The sequence below is a fragment of the Macaca thibetana genome, chromosome 15 (assembly GCF_024542745.1).
Source record: "Macaca thibetana thibetana isolate TM-01 chromosome 15, ASM2454274v1, whole genome shotgun sequence".
Classification (NCBI taxonomy): Eukaryota; Metazoa; Chordata; class Mammalia; order Primates; family Cercopithecidae; genus Macaca; species Macaca thibetana.
The window spans coordinates 4823291-4841417 of NC_065592.1; the positions used below are offsets into that span (position 1 = coordinate 4823291).

The window sequence follows — 18127 nt, forward strand, 5'->3', positions numbered from 1 at the left end:
AGCTCTGTCCCAGAGGGTACTGACCTATTGCCGGCCTGAATGTGCCTATAGGAGGTGACTGGAGACCCCAGTTGGGAGGTCTCACCCAGTCAGGAGGAATGGGATCAAGAACCCATTTAAAGCAGCCTGGCTGCTTTTTGATAGAGCAGCTGTGCTGTTTTGGAGATCCCTTCATCCCCTGATCAGTTTGAACTTTCCAAGGCCCATAGGCTGGGATGGCTGACAAGCCTGAATGACCAAGGTGGTGGCATGCCCTGCCCCTCCTGTGTCCTGTGTTTAAGAGATACTGGATTGTAGGTATATTTATTAAAATCAAGTCTGTTGGCCAGGTATGGTGGCTCATGCCTGTAATCTCAGCAGTTTGAGAGGCTGAGGCCAGAAGATTGCTTGAGGTCAGGAGTTCGAGACAAGCCCGGACAACACAGTGAGATCCCACCTCTACAAAGAAGTTAAAAACTTAGCTGGCATGGTGGTACGTGCCTGTAGTCCTACTTCATTTTGTTTATTTATTTATTTTGAGACAGTCTTGCTCTGTCACCCTCCCCTCCCCCTCCGCTCCGCTCCCCTCCCCTACCCTCCCCTCTCCTCCTCTTCAGTCCTTGCTCACTGCAGGACTATCTCCCCCATTTTAACTCTGTCCTGTCACTTGGCTGCTCTCCCCTGAAATGAATGGGGGTGTGGGTGGTGGCTGACCCTTCAAGTTCCTGTGTACGCTCAGGTGCCCTTCCTTGTTCCCCACTGAGGAGTGAGATCCAGGCTGCTGTGCATGCTGCAATCTCTGTCTCTCTCTCTCGTTTCCTGTTGCAGACGAGGCATTGGACACTTGGATGCTTTTCCTTTGTCAGTGACTTGCTCTGTCTCTGCCCCTCAAACTGTAGGCTCAGGGCCCCCTCCGGCGCGGAGTACTTCCCTCCATTTGTCTCATTATTCTGTCTCCTTTTCTTGATCTCCTGCTTCTGGAGCCCCTCCTGTTTCACCTGGCGTCACTTGCTCTGCTCCTGTCAGTGCACGCCCTCTTCCTTGAGCTCATGTTCTTCTCCACATTGGAGATGGTGCTTGTGCTTGACTAAACTCCCCTTTTTTTCATCTGCTGAGTGGTTTCAGAAGATAATTTTATTTTTTCTCTAAAAGTTTTGTTCTCTCTCTTTTAGTTTGGTTTTATTTTGAGTTGTTTGTTGCTATACTTGGATCCCTGGACCTTTGTTGACTTTTCCTTCTGGGTGCCCAGCAGGCACCAAGGATTCACTTGCGTTCAGGACCCACTGGCCTCTGCTGTTGGTTTAGGGTGCGTTTAGGGCCTGGGGCCTGGTGGGGAGGAGACAAAGCCATGCTTGAATCTCCACATTCTCAGCACTGCTTGGTGCACTCGACTGCCCTCTGCCTGAGGACTGGCTGTATCACCAGCCCAGGCTTGTCCATAACCCATGTCACCCTGTCTGCCCTGATGCCTGTCAGCTGGTTGAGCCCCACTGAGCTTGGCCCTGTGCTGTCTCATTGAATCCCACACCACCTTGTGAGGTTCAGGTGACTGTGCTCTGTTTTCAGTTGAGGAATCTCCAGGCTGTGTGATGTGCATGAGGGCCAGGGGTGACAGCCATTAGGACCTCCATCAGCTTGTGCTGTAGCTTCACGCCACTTTTGTTGCCCCGTGTGGCAAATACAGCAGCTGCGCTGGAAGGAAACACACTTTCTTTTATGTCTTCTGCTGGCCCCTAGAAGGGTTATTGAGAGCAGGGACAGATCTTGGTCATTTTGTGTTTTCTGGGCTTTGGTCAGGGCCTGGCACAATTTGTACATATTTTTTGAACAAATGGGTGTTACCCAGGACTAGCAAAGACTCTGCCTTACGGCACAAGAGATAGAAATCTTAAGTATTTGCATGTAGTGGGCCCTATTCTCAACAGTACTTCACTGTGTCATCATTCATAGGTTAATGTAATATGGAACGTTCTCCCTAGCTTGAAGATGTCATATCAGTTTTCTTGAAATAAGCTTTTTCATTATAAATAATATATGCTAATTAAGTGAAACCTGGAAAATGCAGGAAGCTGAAAAGAAGCCCAGTCTCTCTTGGTTTTCCCCACCCAAAGTTGTGATTCCAGAGATGTTTCTGCATTATCCTGTAGACTCTGCTTTTACTGGCGTAGACTGGAGCCCACAGTGGCTGCTTGCTGTCCTTAGGGACCTGTTCCCCATCCCCAGCGAACAAACGCATCTGTCTTGGGTGCTGCTGAGGATGTGAGGGGCTGCACCCAGCTCTCCCCCAGGAACTCTGGAGCAGAAGTCCCTCTGTTAGGTCTTGCTCAGTCCCCTGGCTCTAGCTTCTCTGGCTTCTCTAAAGTGGATGTTTACGGCAAGGAACTGGTGGACTTTAAGGGCAATGTCTGTGGAGTGTGGTTCTGTGCAAATATGGCTGTTGGCATGACTATAGTTGTGCCTGTGATGGGCGAGCATGTGTGTGGTTGTCTTGTGTGGCACAGGAAGATGTGTGTGTTGGGGGTGCTGTGGCCCGTTGTGAAAGGGCAGCATTTCTATGAGGCCTTTCTCACAGCAGGGGCTGACTGGTTCTTACTGGCTGGTGGGCATGGCCACAGAGTCCCCTTTGGAGAATTTGTTGCTTGTCTTCCTGGCCACATGTGCGTGCAGACACAGTGGTTTACATGAGTCGCATGTTCTCTATCCCTTCTTCCCAGAGTGGCCCTGTTTGTGTTCACAGGTGTGTGCCTCATGTGTGCTGAGGAGTGCATCTGTGTGAGCATCTCATTGGATCTTCAAAAGTGAGCGCGGTCGGGCTGGATGTGTGCTGTGAAGCATGTGTGTGTGTGACTCCTGTGTTCCTGCGCAACTGTGTGTGGGTGCATGCGGGGTTCGGAGTGTGTGGGCTTGTTCTGTGCACAGCTCTGCCTGTGTGTGTGTCCCTCCTTACCTGCACTGCATGCCTGCCTCCCTCCTGTCCTATTGCTGCCTCTGTGGGGAATGGTCATCCCTGGCCCTCAGGAGGGCCGGCCACATGCCACTGAGACCCTGGGTGTCACATGTACACACATGTGTACAAACACACAAAGTGCACATAGCACACGAGCCCACATACCCCCTCTCTTCTGTGCCACTGAGAGCCTGGATGTGCACACATATGCATGTGTATACAAACACACAGTGCTTATAGTAAGCATGCTTAGACACTTCCTCTCTTGAGTGCCACTGAGAGCTTGGGTATGCATGTATTACACATGCTTACACAACTCTTCTTTCCCATGCCACTGAGAGCCTGGGTGTGCACATGTATGCACATATGTACAAACACACAAAGTGCACATAGGACACATACCCACACAGCTCCTCTCTCCTGTGCCACTGAGAGCCTGGGTGTACACACATATGCACGTGTGTACACACAGAAAGTGCACATGGCACAAGTGCCCACACTCCCCCTCTCTCCCATGCCACTGAGAGCCTGAGCATGCACACATATGCACGTGTGTAGAAACAGAAAATTGTGCATAGCACACATGCCCACACCGCCCCTGCTCTTTTGTGCCACTGAGAACCTGGTTGTGCACGCATACGCATGTGTGTACAAACACACAGAAAATACATGTTAGCATACACTGCTCCCCACATCCTCACACGGGGACCCCATGCTCAAGCCCAGGTATTCAGAGCCCACTGAGAGACTAATGGCTGGGGCACAGCTGTCTGCTCTCTGAGAACACTGAGAGTCACACACGGCCAAGCTTAGCGCACAAACTAAGAAACCGTTACACAGGCAGATGTGCTCTCCTGCAGAGACACACAGCCAGCTCCTGTACAGACGCACACCCGAACCCTCCGAGCTCCCACAGAGACCCTGCTCTCCTGCAGAGACACACAGCCAGCTCCTGTACAGACGCACACCCGAACCCTCGAGCACCCACAGAGACCCTCTCCTGCAGAGACACACAGCCTAGACCCTCCTCTCCTGCAGAGACACACAGCCTGCTCCTGTACAGACACACACCTGAATCCTCACAGAGACCCTTCCCTCAGTTGTTAAGCATTGATTAAGCCCCTCTCAGTGTGAGGGGCTCAGTGGTAAAAAAGACAACGTGGCCCTGCCCTCATGGAGCCTACAGTCTTGTCTGGGAGTTGGGCATGGAACAGGTCAACAGTAAAACACAGTGACAAGTGGTGATGTGGTCAGGGCCACTGTCGGAGGTGAGCCAAGGGCCCTGTTCTAAACAGTGTGCCCAGAGCAGGTGCTCTGTGCAGGTGACGTTAATGCTGAGACCCGAAGGTGTGTGGGAAGGAGTCCAGTGAGGGACGCATTTCACACTTGGGATACTGTGTGAAGGGCCAGGGCACAGCAGGAGTGGTGTGCGTGGATACGGGAAAAGGCTGCTGGGTTGGGTGGTGAGCAGGGCAGAGAAGCAGTCAGGCTGGAGCAGGTGGACAAAGTTTCCAACAGTGAGTATTGTGAACATTGAACAGCCATGGACCATGCATACACCGATGAACTTGGCTGTGTTCCAGGAAAACTACTTAGAAAACAGACAGCCCATGGGTACTGACCCCTGAGTCCATGAGGGAGAAAGAGGGAGGGACAGATGCTGCAGAGCTCCGTGGGCTATGCTGAAGAGATGGGATCTGGGGAGGGACTAACTCAGATTTATGTCTTCAGGGGAAAAAGCTTGGGGTGCTCATGGAGAGTGACCTGGGGGCATCAAGACTGTGCTCCTAGAAGGTGGCTGGGGATGCTGGGGTCCAGAGACAGTGAGTGCGTATCATCCAGTTCAATCCCGCTGTCTCATCTGGCACCCAGTAACCATGGAGATCATCAAGGCCTTGGTTCCCTCAGCTGTGAAGTGGAGGTCACAGGGGTCACTGGCACAATTGTCTGTGACCGGCTGGGGCTGGAGGCTGGTGTCCTCCAGGGTGCGTCTGTGGGGGTCCACAGGTGGGGTAGGCGGGTGCCCAGTGGTCCCCACATCCTCAGTAACCCCCATCCCCTCAGGATCCCCCTTCGCCCGCGCCAGCCTCAAGAGCGGGAAGACAGAGAGCTCGTCATACTTCCGGAGGAAGGAGAAGATGTTCCGGTTTTTCATCCGGCGCATGGTGAAGGCTCAGAGCTTCTACTGGGTGGTGCTGTGTGTGGTGGCCCTAAACACACTGTGTGTGGCCATGGTGCATTACAACCAGCCGCGGCGGCTCACCACGGCGCTGTGTACGTATCCCCGTCCCTCCCTCAGGTACTTCCTGAGCATCTCTGCTCTTAGCCTGGAAACCCTGGTCCATGCCCTGGGACCACCCTGGGTGGGACGGGACCCACCCCCATGTTGCCCAAAGTATCCCACAGCCCTTGTCAGTCCCCAGGGGCCTCTGTGGGGGCCTGGGGTGTGTCCAGAGCTGGAGGGTGGCCTCTCCAGCCCCTGGGTTCCAGAAAGCACAGCTGCATCTGCTAGACCCCTGTCCCTCAGCATAGTGTGAGACTGGTTGAGGGGTCCCAGGCACCCAGGGCAGGATATATGTGGGACGACCAGGGGCAAGCCAGGCCAGGCAGATGGGTGTCCTCCCCCTAGAGGGCTTCAGACCCACAGTTGGGACTTAGCCCCACGCTCCTTTCTACCACCTGGCTGCTGATTCTGCCCCAGCTTCCTGAGGGGGGAGTCCTGGCTTCGTACCCTCCTTGGGTTCCCCTGGTTACCTTCATTTTTCTTTACATTTGGCTGAATCTGGATGCGTTCATGCCTTTCCGTGGAGTGAGCTGACTGCAGTTCTGTTCCACAAGCCTCAGCACAGGAGCGAGGATGGGCCCCTCCAGGCCTGGTCTGTCACAGCCTCGGACTCTCTGGCTCATGTGGAGAACAGTGTTGCTCTGTGGTCTTACTTCACAAAGACGATCAAAACCAAAGAGTCCACCCATGTTTTGTGTCCTGTCAGGTAGTGTTTCAGTCCTCCTGACCTCAGGGTTCAGCTGCACTCACCCTGCTGGGTGTCTACGGCTGGTCTGGAGACAGGGCCTGTTTGGGGTTCCCTGGAGGGCCTCAGTCTCTCCTTGAGGGCCCTGTGTGCCTGAAGCTACGGAGGCACCTAGGAAAGCCTTTTCCGACTCCGTTCGTCCCAGCTCCGAGTTCAGCCTGGCTGTCACTGTGTGCTGCTGTGACGGTGGCCTCACCAGGGCCCTAGCTGGCCGGCTGAGCCCCGCTCTGTGGACCAGGGGGCCTCGCCTGCTCTGCCCAGGAGTGTGAGGGTTCCCTGAGCTGCAGGATTTGACGCTCCACAGTGGGAGAGATGGGGCTGCAGGTCACCTGGAAGCATGGGTGGGAGAGTGGCTGTGTTGGGGTGGAACTCTGGGCTGCAGTTTCCCAAACTTGACACTGAAATCTACGACATGCGAACAGGGAGATGGTTGTGGGGGGCAGAAGTAAAAGGAGCCAAGGGAGCTCCCGCTCAGGCTCCTGGGCGGCTGCAGGCCGAGGAGCAGCTTGTGTACATGGAACTGCCTGTCCCCAGCCCCTGATTCATATGTCCTGGGGCCCACAGGGTGGCACCGCGGGACTTTGCTTGGGCCTGAGTTCAGTGTCTCTCTTGAGTCCTCTGGCTAACATTTTCCCACCCTTGGGGGTCAGGCGGGGACCAAGGACTTCCTCCTGACCCAGCGGCTCAGCCTGTTGTGCCCTGTGAGAGGCTGTTGGTGCGCAGTGAGTCGGCAGGCAGTGGGTAGGGGTAGGGCTGCACAGCCCAGTCGTGCGTCTACTGTGTGGGAGCGCAGGGCTGGGAGTGTCCAGGCGTTGGTGAGGCCACAGGCATCCATGATGATAGACCGCTGCTGTGTCTTGTCTGTGGTTTCCTGGAGTTCCTGGCTTGATTGGCGTCACTGAGGGAAAAACAGCTGGACGGAAATGTGGGCAGTGTCCCTGACGGCTGGGCTGGGCCTGAGGGAGGCTGGCTCAGTAGGTGGGGCAGGCTTGCCAGAGGCGAGGGGGTGTGGCCGCCCAGTCTAGAGCAGCTTCGCAGGGGTTCATCGTGGGTTTTGTGCACCTCGGCTGTCCATTCTCCAAGGACCTGCCCTCAATGCGTTGCCAGAACCTTCAAAACTGAGGCTTGAGTTAAGACGGGCTTGAGTTAAGAGAGGCTTGAGTTAAGAGAGGCTTGAGTTAAGAGGCCTCGCCATCCTGTGAGCCCCTGGGGGGGCCTTATGCAGCTCACCAGACTTGCTCACCCTCCCTCTGCTCCCACAGCACCATCCTCTTAGAAGACAAAACCCGGTTTTAATGATCTGTCTCTGTTTCCCCCTCAGCTTGTGAACTCCTGGGGAGAAGGGAGTTCATGGGAGGACATGAAGGGCAGGCCCCCGAGAGTCCACACCTGGGCAGAGTCCAGCTCAGCCTGTCCCCTGCTGGCTCGGAACAGCACCAGTGCCTGCTGGTTGGATGCATGATACAGACGTATGCGAACGAATGCCCTTTCTTGGCCTCAGAGAGGAGGCTGAGTATGTGAGGCTGAGGGCATCCGTTCCTACGGAGAGTGAGAGGGCAGATAGCATGTTGGCGGATTTCAGATCTCTTTCTCCAAAAGTTTTGCCATTTGCATTTCTTGTACTTGTTCCTTGCAAAGTGCTCTCACTTTGGTCTCCTGGGGAGCAAGGTGTATGCCTGGGTAGCCTCCCTTCCCAGATCTAGGGCGTGGGTGCCCGTAGTCCTATCTCTGGGGCCTCTCCTCCCTGGGCCCGAGCCCCTCGAGTGGGGAGCCCGAGGCCTTTGTGACCCATGCAGAGGGGCTCTGGGACTTTGTGGCCAGGAGTGTTGGGCCTTTCCAAGCTGCTTGTGTATTCCCCTGGGCTTGCTGGGGTGCTCTGGGCTGGACTACAGGGGGCACAGCTTTTCTGCCACATGTTACACCTGGTGGTCTGCACAGCCAGGCCCAGGTCAGAGCTGTAGGGTCCAGTGGTCTCAGTGGAGGGTGGATCCTTCCGTCCCAAGCAGCCCTGCCTGAGGGTTGCTGGGCATCCGTGCCTCTCACAGGGGCCTCTCGGCTTCTCCAGGGGCGCTGCTTGACCTTGTTCTCATCCCATGCTTAGCTTGAGTGCCTGCTGATTTTCTGGCTGGTGTCAGAGGCCAGGCTTGCTGTGGGTGACTTGCTCCAAGGAACTGGTTGTCCATGTCCTCAGGCCATAGAAAGCAGGGTGTCCCCTCCCTGAGACTCCTGTTTGTATGGTGCCTGAGTGGGCTGTGAAGTTGTCATCTCTGCTTGTCCCAGGTCTGGGCTGCTGCAGACTTGTCCCCAACGGAGGCCGCTGGACCTGTGCAGCACAGCCCTTGGTGGAGATTTTAAGAGCATAGGGATGGGAAGAGTGTGGCCCCCTCTTCCAGCGTCTGCTTTATCAGAAGTTGTGTCAGCTGAAGGTCCCGTGTCCCAACAGAGACTGTGGGGGGGATTCAGAAGCCCTGGGAAGGTTGAGCTGGACTCTGCCCAGGTGTGGACTCTTAGGGGCCTGCCCTTCATGCCCTCCCAGGGTCTTGTTCTCCATGTGGGCTCTGCCCGGGGCTCTGTTGCTTCCTTAGCCCCTGCTGCCCTAGCAGAGCCACGTTGCCTTTGGCCTGACCAGCACCATGAGAAGTTTAAGAGCCAATCCCTGCCCTTTGGGAGGAGAGTCAGAGACAGTGGCCTCACCCTGACGCCTAGGACTCCTGGCTCAGCCAGTGGCTGGGCCTGGCTGGGCCTCCTGCTGCCTGTGGCCTCTGGAGCCACGGCGTTCTTTTGTGCTGCTTCCCTCCTTCTGCTTGGGCTGGGTGAGCAGGGTCTGTGTACCTTGAAATCCCAGCACAGCCCTCTAGCCCAGGTATGGCCTCTCTCAGTCCTGAGGCCTGGAAGGGTCAGCAGGACTCCTGGGCCCAGGACAGCCCCGCTCCACTGCTGTTGTGCCCGTGGGAACCTCTGTGACTCGGTGAGAGTGCAAGGGGACAGTGCCTCTTGGCAGCCTCGTGCTGGATAGGAGTGCAGTGGTGGAGGAGGTCTGCCTTCAGGGCAGCAAATGTGAACAGAATACAAGTCAGCCACAGTGCTGTGGCCATCCTGGGGAGAGGCGCCTTTCCTCTGGGAAGTCCCAGTGGAAAGATGGGAGATTCTGACAAGGAGGTTGAGGGACCCCACCTTCGGTCAGAGATTGGGGTGAGGCCAGAGGTGGAAGGACCAACAACTGGAAGCTGTAGCTGGGCCTCTCCCCGGGGGAAATGGGGCCCTTTGCCTCATAGCCCCAGGCCCTCCTCTGGTGAGGAGGGGGCACCCCCATGACTCCAGAAGTCACACCTGGGCTGATCTTGGGAGCTTGCTTCCTGCTGAGCCCGTCCTTCTCTGGGTCTCAGAGGCACTAGGCACTCATCACCTTTCAGACTGCAACAGGTACCTCTCCGTGTCCCTCTCAATCTATCGTTCCTTTCCTGGGCTGAGACTTCAGAGCATGGGACTGTAGGCCAGGCCTGGAAGGCTCAGCCCTGGGAAGGCCCAGAGGTCTGGTGTCCTCCAGTCTGGGCTGGAGCCGGAGTGGGAGGAGGCCTCGAGCTAATCCCCCTCTTCTCCGGCTTCTCCTAGATTTTGCAGAGTTTGTTTTCCTGGGTCTCTTCCTCACAGAGATGTCCCTGAAGATGTATGGCCTGGGGCCCAGAAGCTACTTCCGGTCCTCCTTCAACTGCTTTGACTTTGGGGTGAGTGAGAGACCTCATCGGGGGCCCACAGGGGCCCAGGCTGTGTCCTTTCCTGCGTGTGCACACATGGCCCCTGCCCATAGGCCATGCCCAGTGTGGGCTGGGGTCTGTGACCCTCCATGGGTCAGAAAGCCTACCTGAAGACAGTGAGGAGCAGGGGCTGGCAGAGGAGGCCTGTTGTGGCCAGGCCTGATGGGAGTGTCAGCCTCAGCCGCTCTCTGTTGGCGGGAGGCCACTCCTCCCTCTTCTGATCCTGTCCGTAGACTTTCACAGTCATCTGAAGGCTCTGCAGCTGCCTCCATGCCTGGGATCTCACGAACCTGTGGAGGGCTCAGTCTCTCCCCAATGGAGCTCGGGGGGCTCTGGCCCTGGGCAGGCTTGGGTACATCCACCAGCACTTCTGGGGGTTGGGGCCTGCTAGGCCGTGATGGTCCTGCCCTCTTTGCGGGGCTGGGGGAGGTGGTGGCCTTGGCCTGGGTCTCTTTACCAACTTCAGTAGGTGAGGGAAGCCTCGGAGGCAGCGTGTTTCACCGCTTACCATGACACTCGAGCACAGAGGGCAGGGCAGGGCAGTCTGAGACGCTCCTCGCTGGAACCCGGCAGGGAGCACAGGACACTTCCTGGGACCTGAACCCCGAGCCTAGGGATGTGGCACTGTTGGCACCTGCCCAGAGGCTGAGTTCTGAGCCTTCCTGCTGGAGGCTGGGAATGATGGGTGGCCACACCGCCCCCTGAGGGAGGAGGGAGGAGTGGGAGTAAGTACTCCCTCCAAGGCTTTGTACCAGAGCGCTTCAAACCCTCCAGTAAGGAGTGACAAGTGGGAGTGACAAGGAGTGATGAGTGGGAGCACTGCCCCCCAGGATGGAGTGAAGAGTGGGAGATCTGCCCCCCCCGGAAGGAGTAAAGGCTGGGAGCACTGCACCCCTCAGGGTGGAGTGAAGGGTGGGAGCAGAGTCCCCCGGGAAGGAGTAACAGGCGTGAGCATTACCTCCCTAGGAAGGAGTGAAGGGTGGGAGCAGAGTCCTCCAGGAAGGAGTGACAGGTGGGAGCACTACCCCTCCCATGGAGGAGTGACAGGTGGGAGCACTGCCTCCTCAGGAAGGAGTGGGGAGTAGGAGTGCTGTCCCCCAAGGGAGGGTTTGGAGCTCTGCAGTGTTTACAGGAGCCAGAGAGGGGCCTGGACTGTGGTAGTAAAACTTCAGTAAGAAAATTCAGCTTAATTGGACTTTTTCTCTCATGAGCGCTATACTTCTCCCCGTGGTAGACATTTGTGTCTGTGATTTTGTTGAATCCTCACAAGGACTCTCATTTTATTGATGATAACGGCAGACATTGTGTGACTGGCCCCAGGCTGCCCATTGGTTTGAGAGGAGTCAGTGGGTGAGCCTGGCTTTCTGGCCTCGGGGGTAGTGGTTTTGCATCATGCTGTGTTTCTGATCTCTGAGGAAGGGAAGGCGGTGGCCGCCTATATCGAAACCTGTGATTTCGATAGATGGTGGGAAGACAACAACCCTTCTTACCCTTCGACTTCTTGGTCACAAGGAAAGCCTGAGTGCATTGACTGAGGGAGCTGAGAGATGGAGAGAAGTCAGAGATGCAGGGATCTTTTTCATGTCTTCTCATCTTCTGATCTGAACTGACTGCATCTCAGGACATGGAGATAATTTGCACATAAGCTGACACATTCTTCTAACACTTAGCAGCTTTAAAGTACAAACATCTGTTTCACATTTCTTTGGCTTAGGAATTCAGCTGTGGCTTAACTGGGTATCTCTGGCCCAGGGTCCCTCAGGAGGATTCAGCCCAGTTGAAGGCCAAAGATACGGTCATTCCACAGCTTGACTGGGACTATAGAATTTGGTTTCAAGCTCATGCGTTTGGTTGCTAGAAGGCTGGGTTGCTGGTCGTGTGGCCTCTCCATAGGCTGCTGGAACGTCCTCAGCTGTGGTCTGAGGGAGAGAACTGAGAGCACATAAGACAGAAGCTATAGAAATCCTGTCTTGAAAGAAAGATCCTGTCAGTTTTGCCGTTGTCTTTTAGTTAAGAGTGAGTCACTGGGCCAGTGACTGGGCTAGGGGTAGGAATATATGGGGGCAGGTATTACGCGAAGATGTGAACACCAGACAGTGAGGACCACGGGGGCCATTGAAGAGGCTGCTTGCCACAGCCTGCCCTCTGGCTCTCAGTGACTCATATCCCTCCCAGTGTAAAACACCTTCACCCCTGCCAACTCCCCAAAATCTTATCCATTACAGCATCAACTCAGAGTCCAGAATCTCATCCTCAGTTAGGTTCAGGTGTGGGTGAGGCTCCTCGAGTGTAGTTCCCTAAGTGCAGTGGCCACGGTGCCTCTTATTCCGTTGACTTGTGGAACTAGACGGTTATCTACGCTCCACATTCAGCGTGCAGTGGTAGGATGGGCACAGGGTAACTGCAGTAGATATTCCTGCTCAGCAAGGGGACAGCAGAAAGCTGAGCCACTGGTCCATAGGGATTCTGAAATCCAGCGGGGCACATGCTGGAAAGTCTGGGATTCGTTATTACAGCCAGGAAACCCTCTGGGCTCTTGGTTCTGCCCTCTCCCTCCCTTTGCTTTTCCATGAAAGGTAGTTCAGGTTTTCAGTTGAATGGTTTTCTCAGCCTCCTTCCCACTGGCAGAATTTTGGGAATTTAAAGACCTGTTTTCGTTGTGTACTGTCTTGATTCTTTCAGTTCAAGTTGGTGATGTCTCTGCATATATGTCCTTTAAGAACTTTATGGATGTGTTGTGAACCTTGGGGTTCACTTTATTAGAAAAAAGCTCTACCCACACCTATTAGGCCTTAGACCTTTTCTGTCTGTGTTCCTGTTGAGATGCTAAGGGTCAACACCTCCAGTGTCTTGGAGAAGTTACTGCTTCATTGACCGGATGTGTGAGGCACCCTCAATCTCTTTGAAGAGCCTGAAAATGTGGCTGAGTAGCGCTCTGAGACGCTACCTTTGATCCTTTTGGGATCTCAACTAAAAGTCACAGTCTTGCCCTTGGCTTCATCTTTAGACCATGCCACCTTTCTCTCTTTAAATTCAAGTTTTATTTAGATTCAGGGTGCACATGTGCAGGTTTGTTACATGGGTATGTTGTGTGATGCTAAGGTTTGGGATACACACGATCCCATCACCCAGGTAGTGAGCATAGTACCCGGAAGATAGTTTGTCAACCCCTTCCCCTCCCTCTAGTACTCAGTGTCTATTGTTCCCTACTTTGTGTCCATGTCTACCCTTGTTTAGCTCCCACGCGTGAGAACGTGTGGTGTTTGGTTTTCTGTTTCTGCATTAATTCACTTAGGATAATGGCCTCTGGCAGCATCTATATTACTGCAAAATACGTGTTTTTTTTTTTTTTTTTTTTTTTTTTTTTTTTTAAATAGCTGTGCAGTCTTCCATGGTGTATATATACCACATTTTCTTTATCCAGTCCACTGTTAACTGGCACCTAAGCTGGTTTGTGTCCCTGCTGTTGTGAATAGTGCTGTGGTGAACAAGTGCATGTGTCTCTTTGGTAGAACGAGTTATAGTCCCTTGGGTATATAACCAGTAGTGGGATTGCTGGATCAAATGGTAGATCTATTTTAGTTCTTTGAGAAGTCTGCAAACTGTTTTCCACAGTGACTGGACTAATTTACATTCCCACCAACATTCCCTTTTCTCTGTAGCCTCGCCAACATCTGTTATTTTTTGACTTTTTAATGATAGCGATTCTGACTGGTGTGATGGTATCTCACTGTGGTTTTGATTTGCATGTCTCTAATTAGTGGTGTTGAGCATTTTTTTCCCCATGTCTTTGTTGAGACCTTGCCATTATTAATGTTGCTATCTGGAGAGGCTGAGCATATTCAAAACCAGCAAGTCCTGGCTTCCTTTTATTTAATGCACTTTCCTGGGTTTAACTCTCTCCTCTCACATTTGACTATAAGCAGCAAGAAGACATGAGGTGGCACCTTCAGCACTTGGCTCGGAGAGCTCTTGAGGTTGATCTGGTTTATTAAGCATGTTTTCTACTTTTTTTTTTTTGAGACATAGTCTCACTCTTGCCCAGGTTGGAGTGCAGTGGCATGATCTTGGCTCACTACAACCTCCGCCTCCCAGGTTCAAGCGATTTTCCTGCCTCAGCCTCCTGAGTAGCTGAGATTACAGGCACCCACCACCACGCCCAGCTAATTTTTTGTATTTTTAGCAGAGATGGGGTTTCACCATGTTGGTCAGGCTGGTCTTGAACTCCTGACCTCAAGTGATCTGCCTGCCTCAACCTCCCAAAGTGTTGGGATTACAGGTGTGAGCCACCGCGCACTTGGCCTGTTTTCTACTTTTTACATAGCTGCATGCAACAGTGTGGCTAAACTTTCTGCCAGCACACAACAGGACTCCTTTCTCTAGTTTCCTATGAAACTCTCCTTGCTTTCCTGCAGACCCTGGTGTGCGGCATGCATAATGTCCAAAATTCTATGAATTATGTGTTAAGTGCACTTTAGCCCTTCATGAATATGCTGCTCAGTGTCCATCCTCTGGTTCCAAAACCACTCCCACATTTTAGGTTTTTATCACAGCGTCACCCCACTTCTGATTCCAAAATCTGTATTGACTTTTCCTGCCGGGGAACAAATTATCCAAAAGCTTAGTGGCGTAAGAAAACAAGTATTTATTATTTCACTGTTTCTGTGAATCAGGAATCAGGGTGGCTTAACTGGGTGCGCCTGGCTTGCGGTCTCTAGTGAGGCTGCAGTTTTCCCAGGCTCATTTGGGGCTGGAGAATTCACTTCCAGCCTCATGCCCATGATGGCTGTCAATGGACCTAAAAAATCTGCTTCCGGGCTCACTCGTGTGGCTGCTGGCAGGCCTCTGTTCCTGGTCACATGGGCCTCTCCCAGCTGCCTGAGTGTCCTTATGACATGATATCTGGTGTTCAGAGAAAGAGAGTCAAGAGTTCCCAAGATCTCAGAGGTGGCATCCCATCATTTTTGCTGTATTCCGTTTACTAAGAGTGAGTCACTAGGTCCCACCCATCCTCAAGGGGATAGCATTATACAGGGGAGTGAATACTGGGTGGTGGGGATTCCTGAGGCCATCTTAGAGGCTGCCTACTATATGAACCAATGAAGACAAATTTAAAGAATTAGTGGAAAACAGGAGAGATGCTGGAAGACTGGCAATGAGAAGAAAGTATATTTAGAAAACTACAATCTTCAACCCTAGGCAAGCATCTGGATGATTTGCTGTTGCAGAGAAAAGTTGGTAGTGATGATCAAGGGCCACGTGTGATCACCAAGAACAGATGGCACTCTTGGCAAGGCTCGGGTGGCAAGCTCACCTAATTTGTTGTATTGATAGGGTTATCACAGGTGCTGTGGATATTGGTGTACCTGGTTGTTGACAGAACATTAGATACTCTCTGAATGGCGATCTGTGGACAAGGTAGAGAAAGGTGCAGCAGATGACTGTGCATTTGAGTTGATCCATAAATGGTGCACAGCCATTCCCGGACATGCTGGTTTACAGATTAGTGTCAGCCTGTAGGGAGGTCTCTAGAGATGTACCGCAGGGCTCTGTCTTAGCATATTCATCGTTCTCTCAGTGACTTTGTGAGAACATTGACGTTAAGCTCATCAGATTTGCAGTTGATGTGAAATTGGTGGAAATGACTGAAACTTTGGAAAATATATGTCCCAAATACAATATAATTGAGTTTGAGAGGCTCAGCTTTGGAATTCTCCACACCAGTTGCAGAAGTGTGGCTTAGAGGAAATGAGAATTACACACATGAAGAAGACATGGGCACTCCTGCTTTCTGTGAGCCCAGATTGTGCCCCTTGAGGTGTGGTGGCCTGGGAAAGAATTCAGTCTGGGGCCCCTTGCTTGTCCTGTCCAGGGGGAAGGTGGTAAAGGGTCTCCTGTGTTCCAGCCCCCCTGGTCTGTCCTTTCTGAGTCCCTCACACCAGGCCCTGACCAGGACGGCCCTCCTCACGGTCTATCTGAGGAACGGCTGGAAGGAGGGACGTGTACTTTGCTTACAAATTTCAGCTCACCAACGTCAACGGTGCATGCAACAAACAGGCAGGCTTGCCATAATCTGTTCTTGGTGGCATGTGCTGTTTCCTGGTCATTTGGAGAAGAAAAGACTCAAGATACAATTTATGAATCTGAGTATCTTGGAGCAGTGGCAGAATCAGGGAGGGGAAGTTACAGGGAGACAGATTTTGCTAGTCTGAGAGAACAGTCTAACAGTCAGTGCTGTCTGAAAGTTTGCCCAGCTCCAGAGTTGTTGAAGAAGACACCAGTGTCACCAGGCTGTGGTCAAGCACAGAGGAGGTATTAGACCAGGTGGTTGTAAGGTCTGCCAGAAAGCCAGCAGGCCTAACCTAGCCCATGTCTGTGTCCTCCTGGTGCGTCTGGGGTGGGGGATGGGGGTGGGGAGTGGGAGGGAGGGCAGGTACCGGGACTGGTGGGACTCTACAGCCTTCCCCAAAGGTTCCAAGAGCTCAGTGTGAGGTGTGTGCCTTGTGTTAGTTACCCTATCTGGCTTGATTGTCAGACAAGGAAGCAGGATGGTTCCTTACGGAGAGGTGCAGCCAGTCAGGGTGCGCACACACATCCATCTGCATGCACGGGTGCGGATGCGGTGCACCCAAGGCTAACGCCATCCCATTGCAGGTCATTGTGGGGAGCGTCTTTGAAGTGGTCTGGGCGGCCATCAAGCCTGGAAGCTCCTTTGGGATCAGCGTGCTGCGGGCCCTCCGCCTGCTGAGGATCTTCAAAGTCACGAAGTATGTCCCCTGCGCTCCCAGGCGAGGGCAGGTGTAGGGTGGAGAGGGCGTGGGATCAGCCACACAGGGTGCTTGTCCCCAGGAGTTCATAGCACCCAGAAGCTCTCTCTGTGGCTTACAGTTGGTTTAAATACAAAAGATGGTTCCAAAACAGCCTTGTGGGGCCACATCTGCCCTCAGGGCCATCCCCGACTGGCCTCTGGCACCCTTTAGCTTTCTTGTTCACTTGCTCCCCACGATTCGTGTCATCTCCTCTCTTGAAACCACCACCCCATCTTCCCAGCCTTCAAAGGTGACTTTGCTTTGTAGTTAATGAGGAAGACAGAAGTCATCAGATGGAAGCTTGTCCACCGTCTGGTCCCCAAGTCTGCCCACCTTCCCTGCAGCTCCACCCCTGGGAGCCTGTGTGCACCCTGCCATGGCCCTGAGCTTCTTACCGAGCCAGCCTGGTGCCTGCCTGGCCCCCGTGCCCAGGCCTGCTTTCTCCACCCTGCACCTTGCTGACGATGGCAGTGACAAGACCATGTTTACAGTTTTGTACCACTTGTCTCTGGAAGTGAGTTGCTGCAGTTTGCCTACAAAGAGACTGAAGCCCAAGAAATGACAGATGCAGGTAGTGAGAGGAGGACCAGGGCAAAAACCCTTCCCCTTGCTGCCAGAGTTGTAGTGGGGAAGAGAGAGAGAAAGACCCTCCTCACAGCAGTCTCATCAGCAGCAAAGGCTGCACCGCGGAGGCTCCTGAGTAGCTGGACCCTACCAGACGCACGCGTGGGCCAGCATCGACCTTGGTGTGTGTCCTTGGCAGCTGTAGGGCCCAAAGAGCAGAGCTGCTGACACTGAGCCCATGCAGGGCCAGGTCATAGGTCACACCTCTGGTGATCAAGACGACCTCTCAGAAGCCCACTGACCTCCCCAGGGCAACTGAAATCCCAGGTCTTTTCCAAAATCCACTCTAAATCCAAACCTAAGACCATAGGAGGATATGAAGCTATAAAGGCAGAAGAGTTTTGGGCAGAGTTGAGTCCCACTGGGACAGAATCCCCACCGGTGCTCTGTGCTGTGCGTCCTCAGACTTCTGTTGCCTTCCCAGAACCTGCTGGTGTGAGGGTCCAGGAAGTGACCACAGGGCTGCCTTTACCCCACCTCCAGGTCTGGCATCTTGGGCTCCATTTTCTCCCAGGAAGTAGGTGACCCCTGTCCTGAGGCAGGCTGGCCTAGACCCCTGCTAGTCCCAGGAGAAGTCTCGATTCCTTTCCCAGAATCTTCCACCCCATCTGCCATTAGCCCTCAGGTACTTTGTAAGAGAATCTATGGAGGATAGTGGGGTCTCTGATGTGGGCGCCAGGGAGAAGGACACGGTTTGGGAGCCCAAGGGTGCCCAGGGGTAGAGTGAGCACCAAAGGAGACCAGTGTCTGTCCTGCAGTCCCTCCATTGCAGGGAGATGGGACAGCATGTGCAGAGGCACAGGGACATGAGGGACCGGCCCCTCAGTTGCCGTCAGCAACCTCGGTGGCGCCTGTGTGCCAGGGGGACCCGTGCATGAGCAGGGCATGGTCACTGCCCTCTGGGATGGGGGGCGTTGAGGGATACCACAGAGAGTCTGTGTGGTGCCGCCCTACAAGCTCTCCACGCCGCGTGTCCCTGGTCCC

At 53.7% G+C, this 18127-nt stretch overlaps 2 protein-coding genes across 5 annotated transcripts in view; one reads left to right on the plus strand and one right to left on the minus strand.

The window, feature by feature from the left end:
* The window catches only part of DPH7 (diphthamide biosynthesis 7), an 807287-nt gene that overhangs the window by 435865 nt on the left and 353295 nt on the right, over positions 1–18127 (minus strand). The window lies entirely within an intron of this gene.
* The window catches only part of CACNA1B (calcium voltage-gated channel subunit alpha1 B), a 251604-nt gene that overhangs the window by 94347 nt on the left and 139130 nt on the right, over positions 1–18127 (plus strand). For all 4 annotated transcript variants that reach the window (XM_050759692.1, XM_050759688.1, XM_050759689.1 and 1 more), the window contains 3 exons: positions 4991–5200; positions 9568–9680; positions 16365–16477. In XM_050759692.1, the coding sequence (XP_050615649.1) occupies positions 4991–5200; positions 9568–9680; positions 16365–16477 (436 nt within the window). The remainder of the gene's footprint in view (positions 1–4990; positions 5201–9567; positions 9681–16364; positions 16478–18127) is intronic.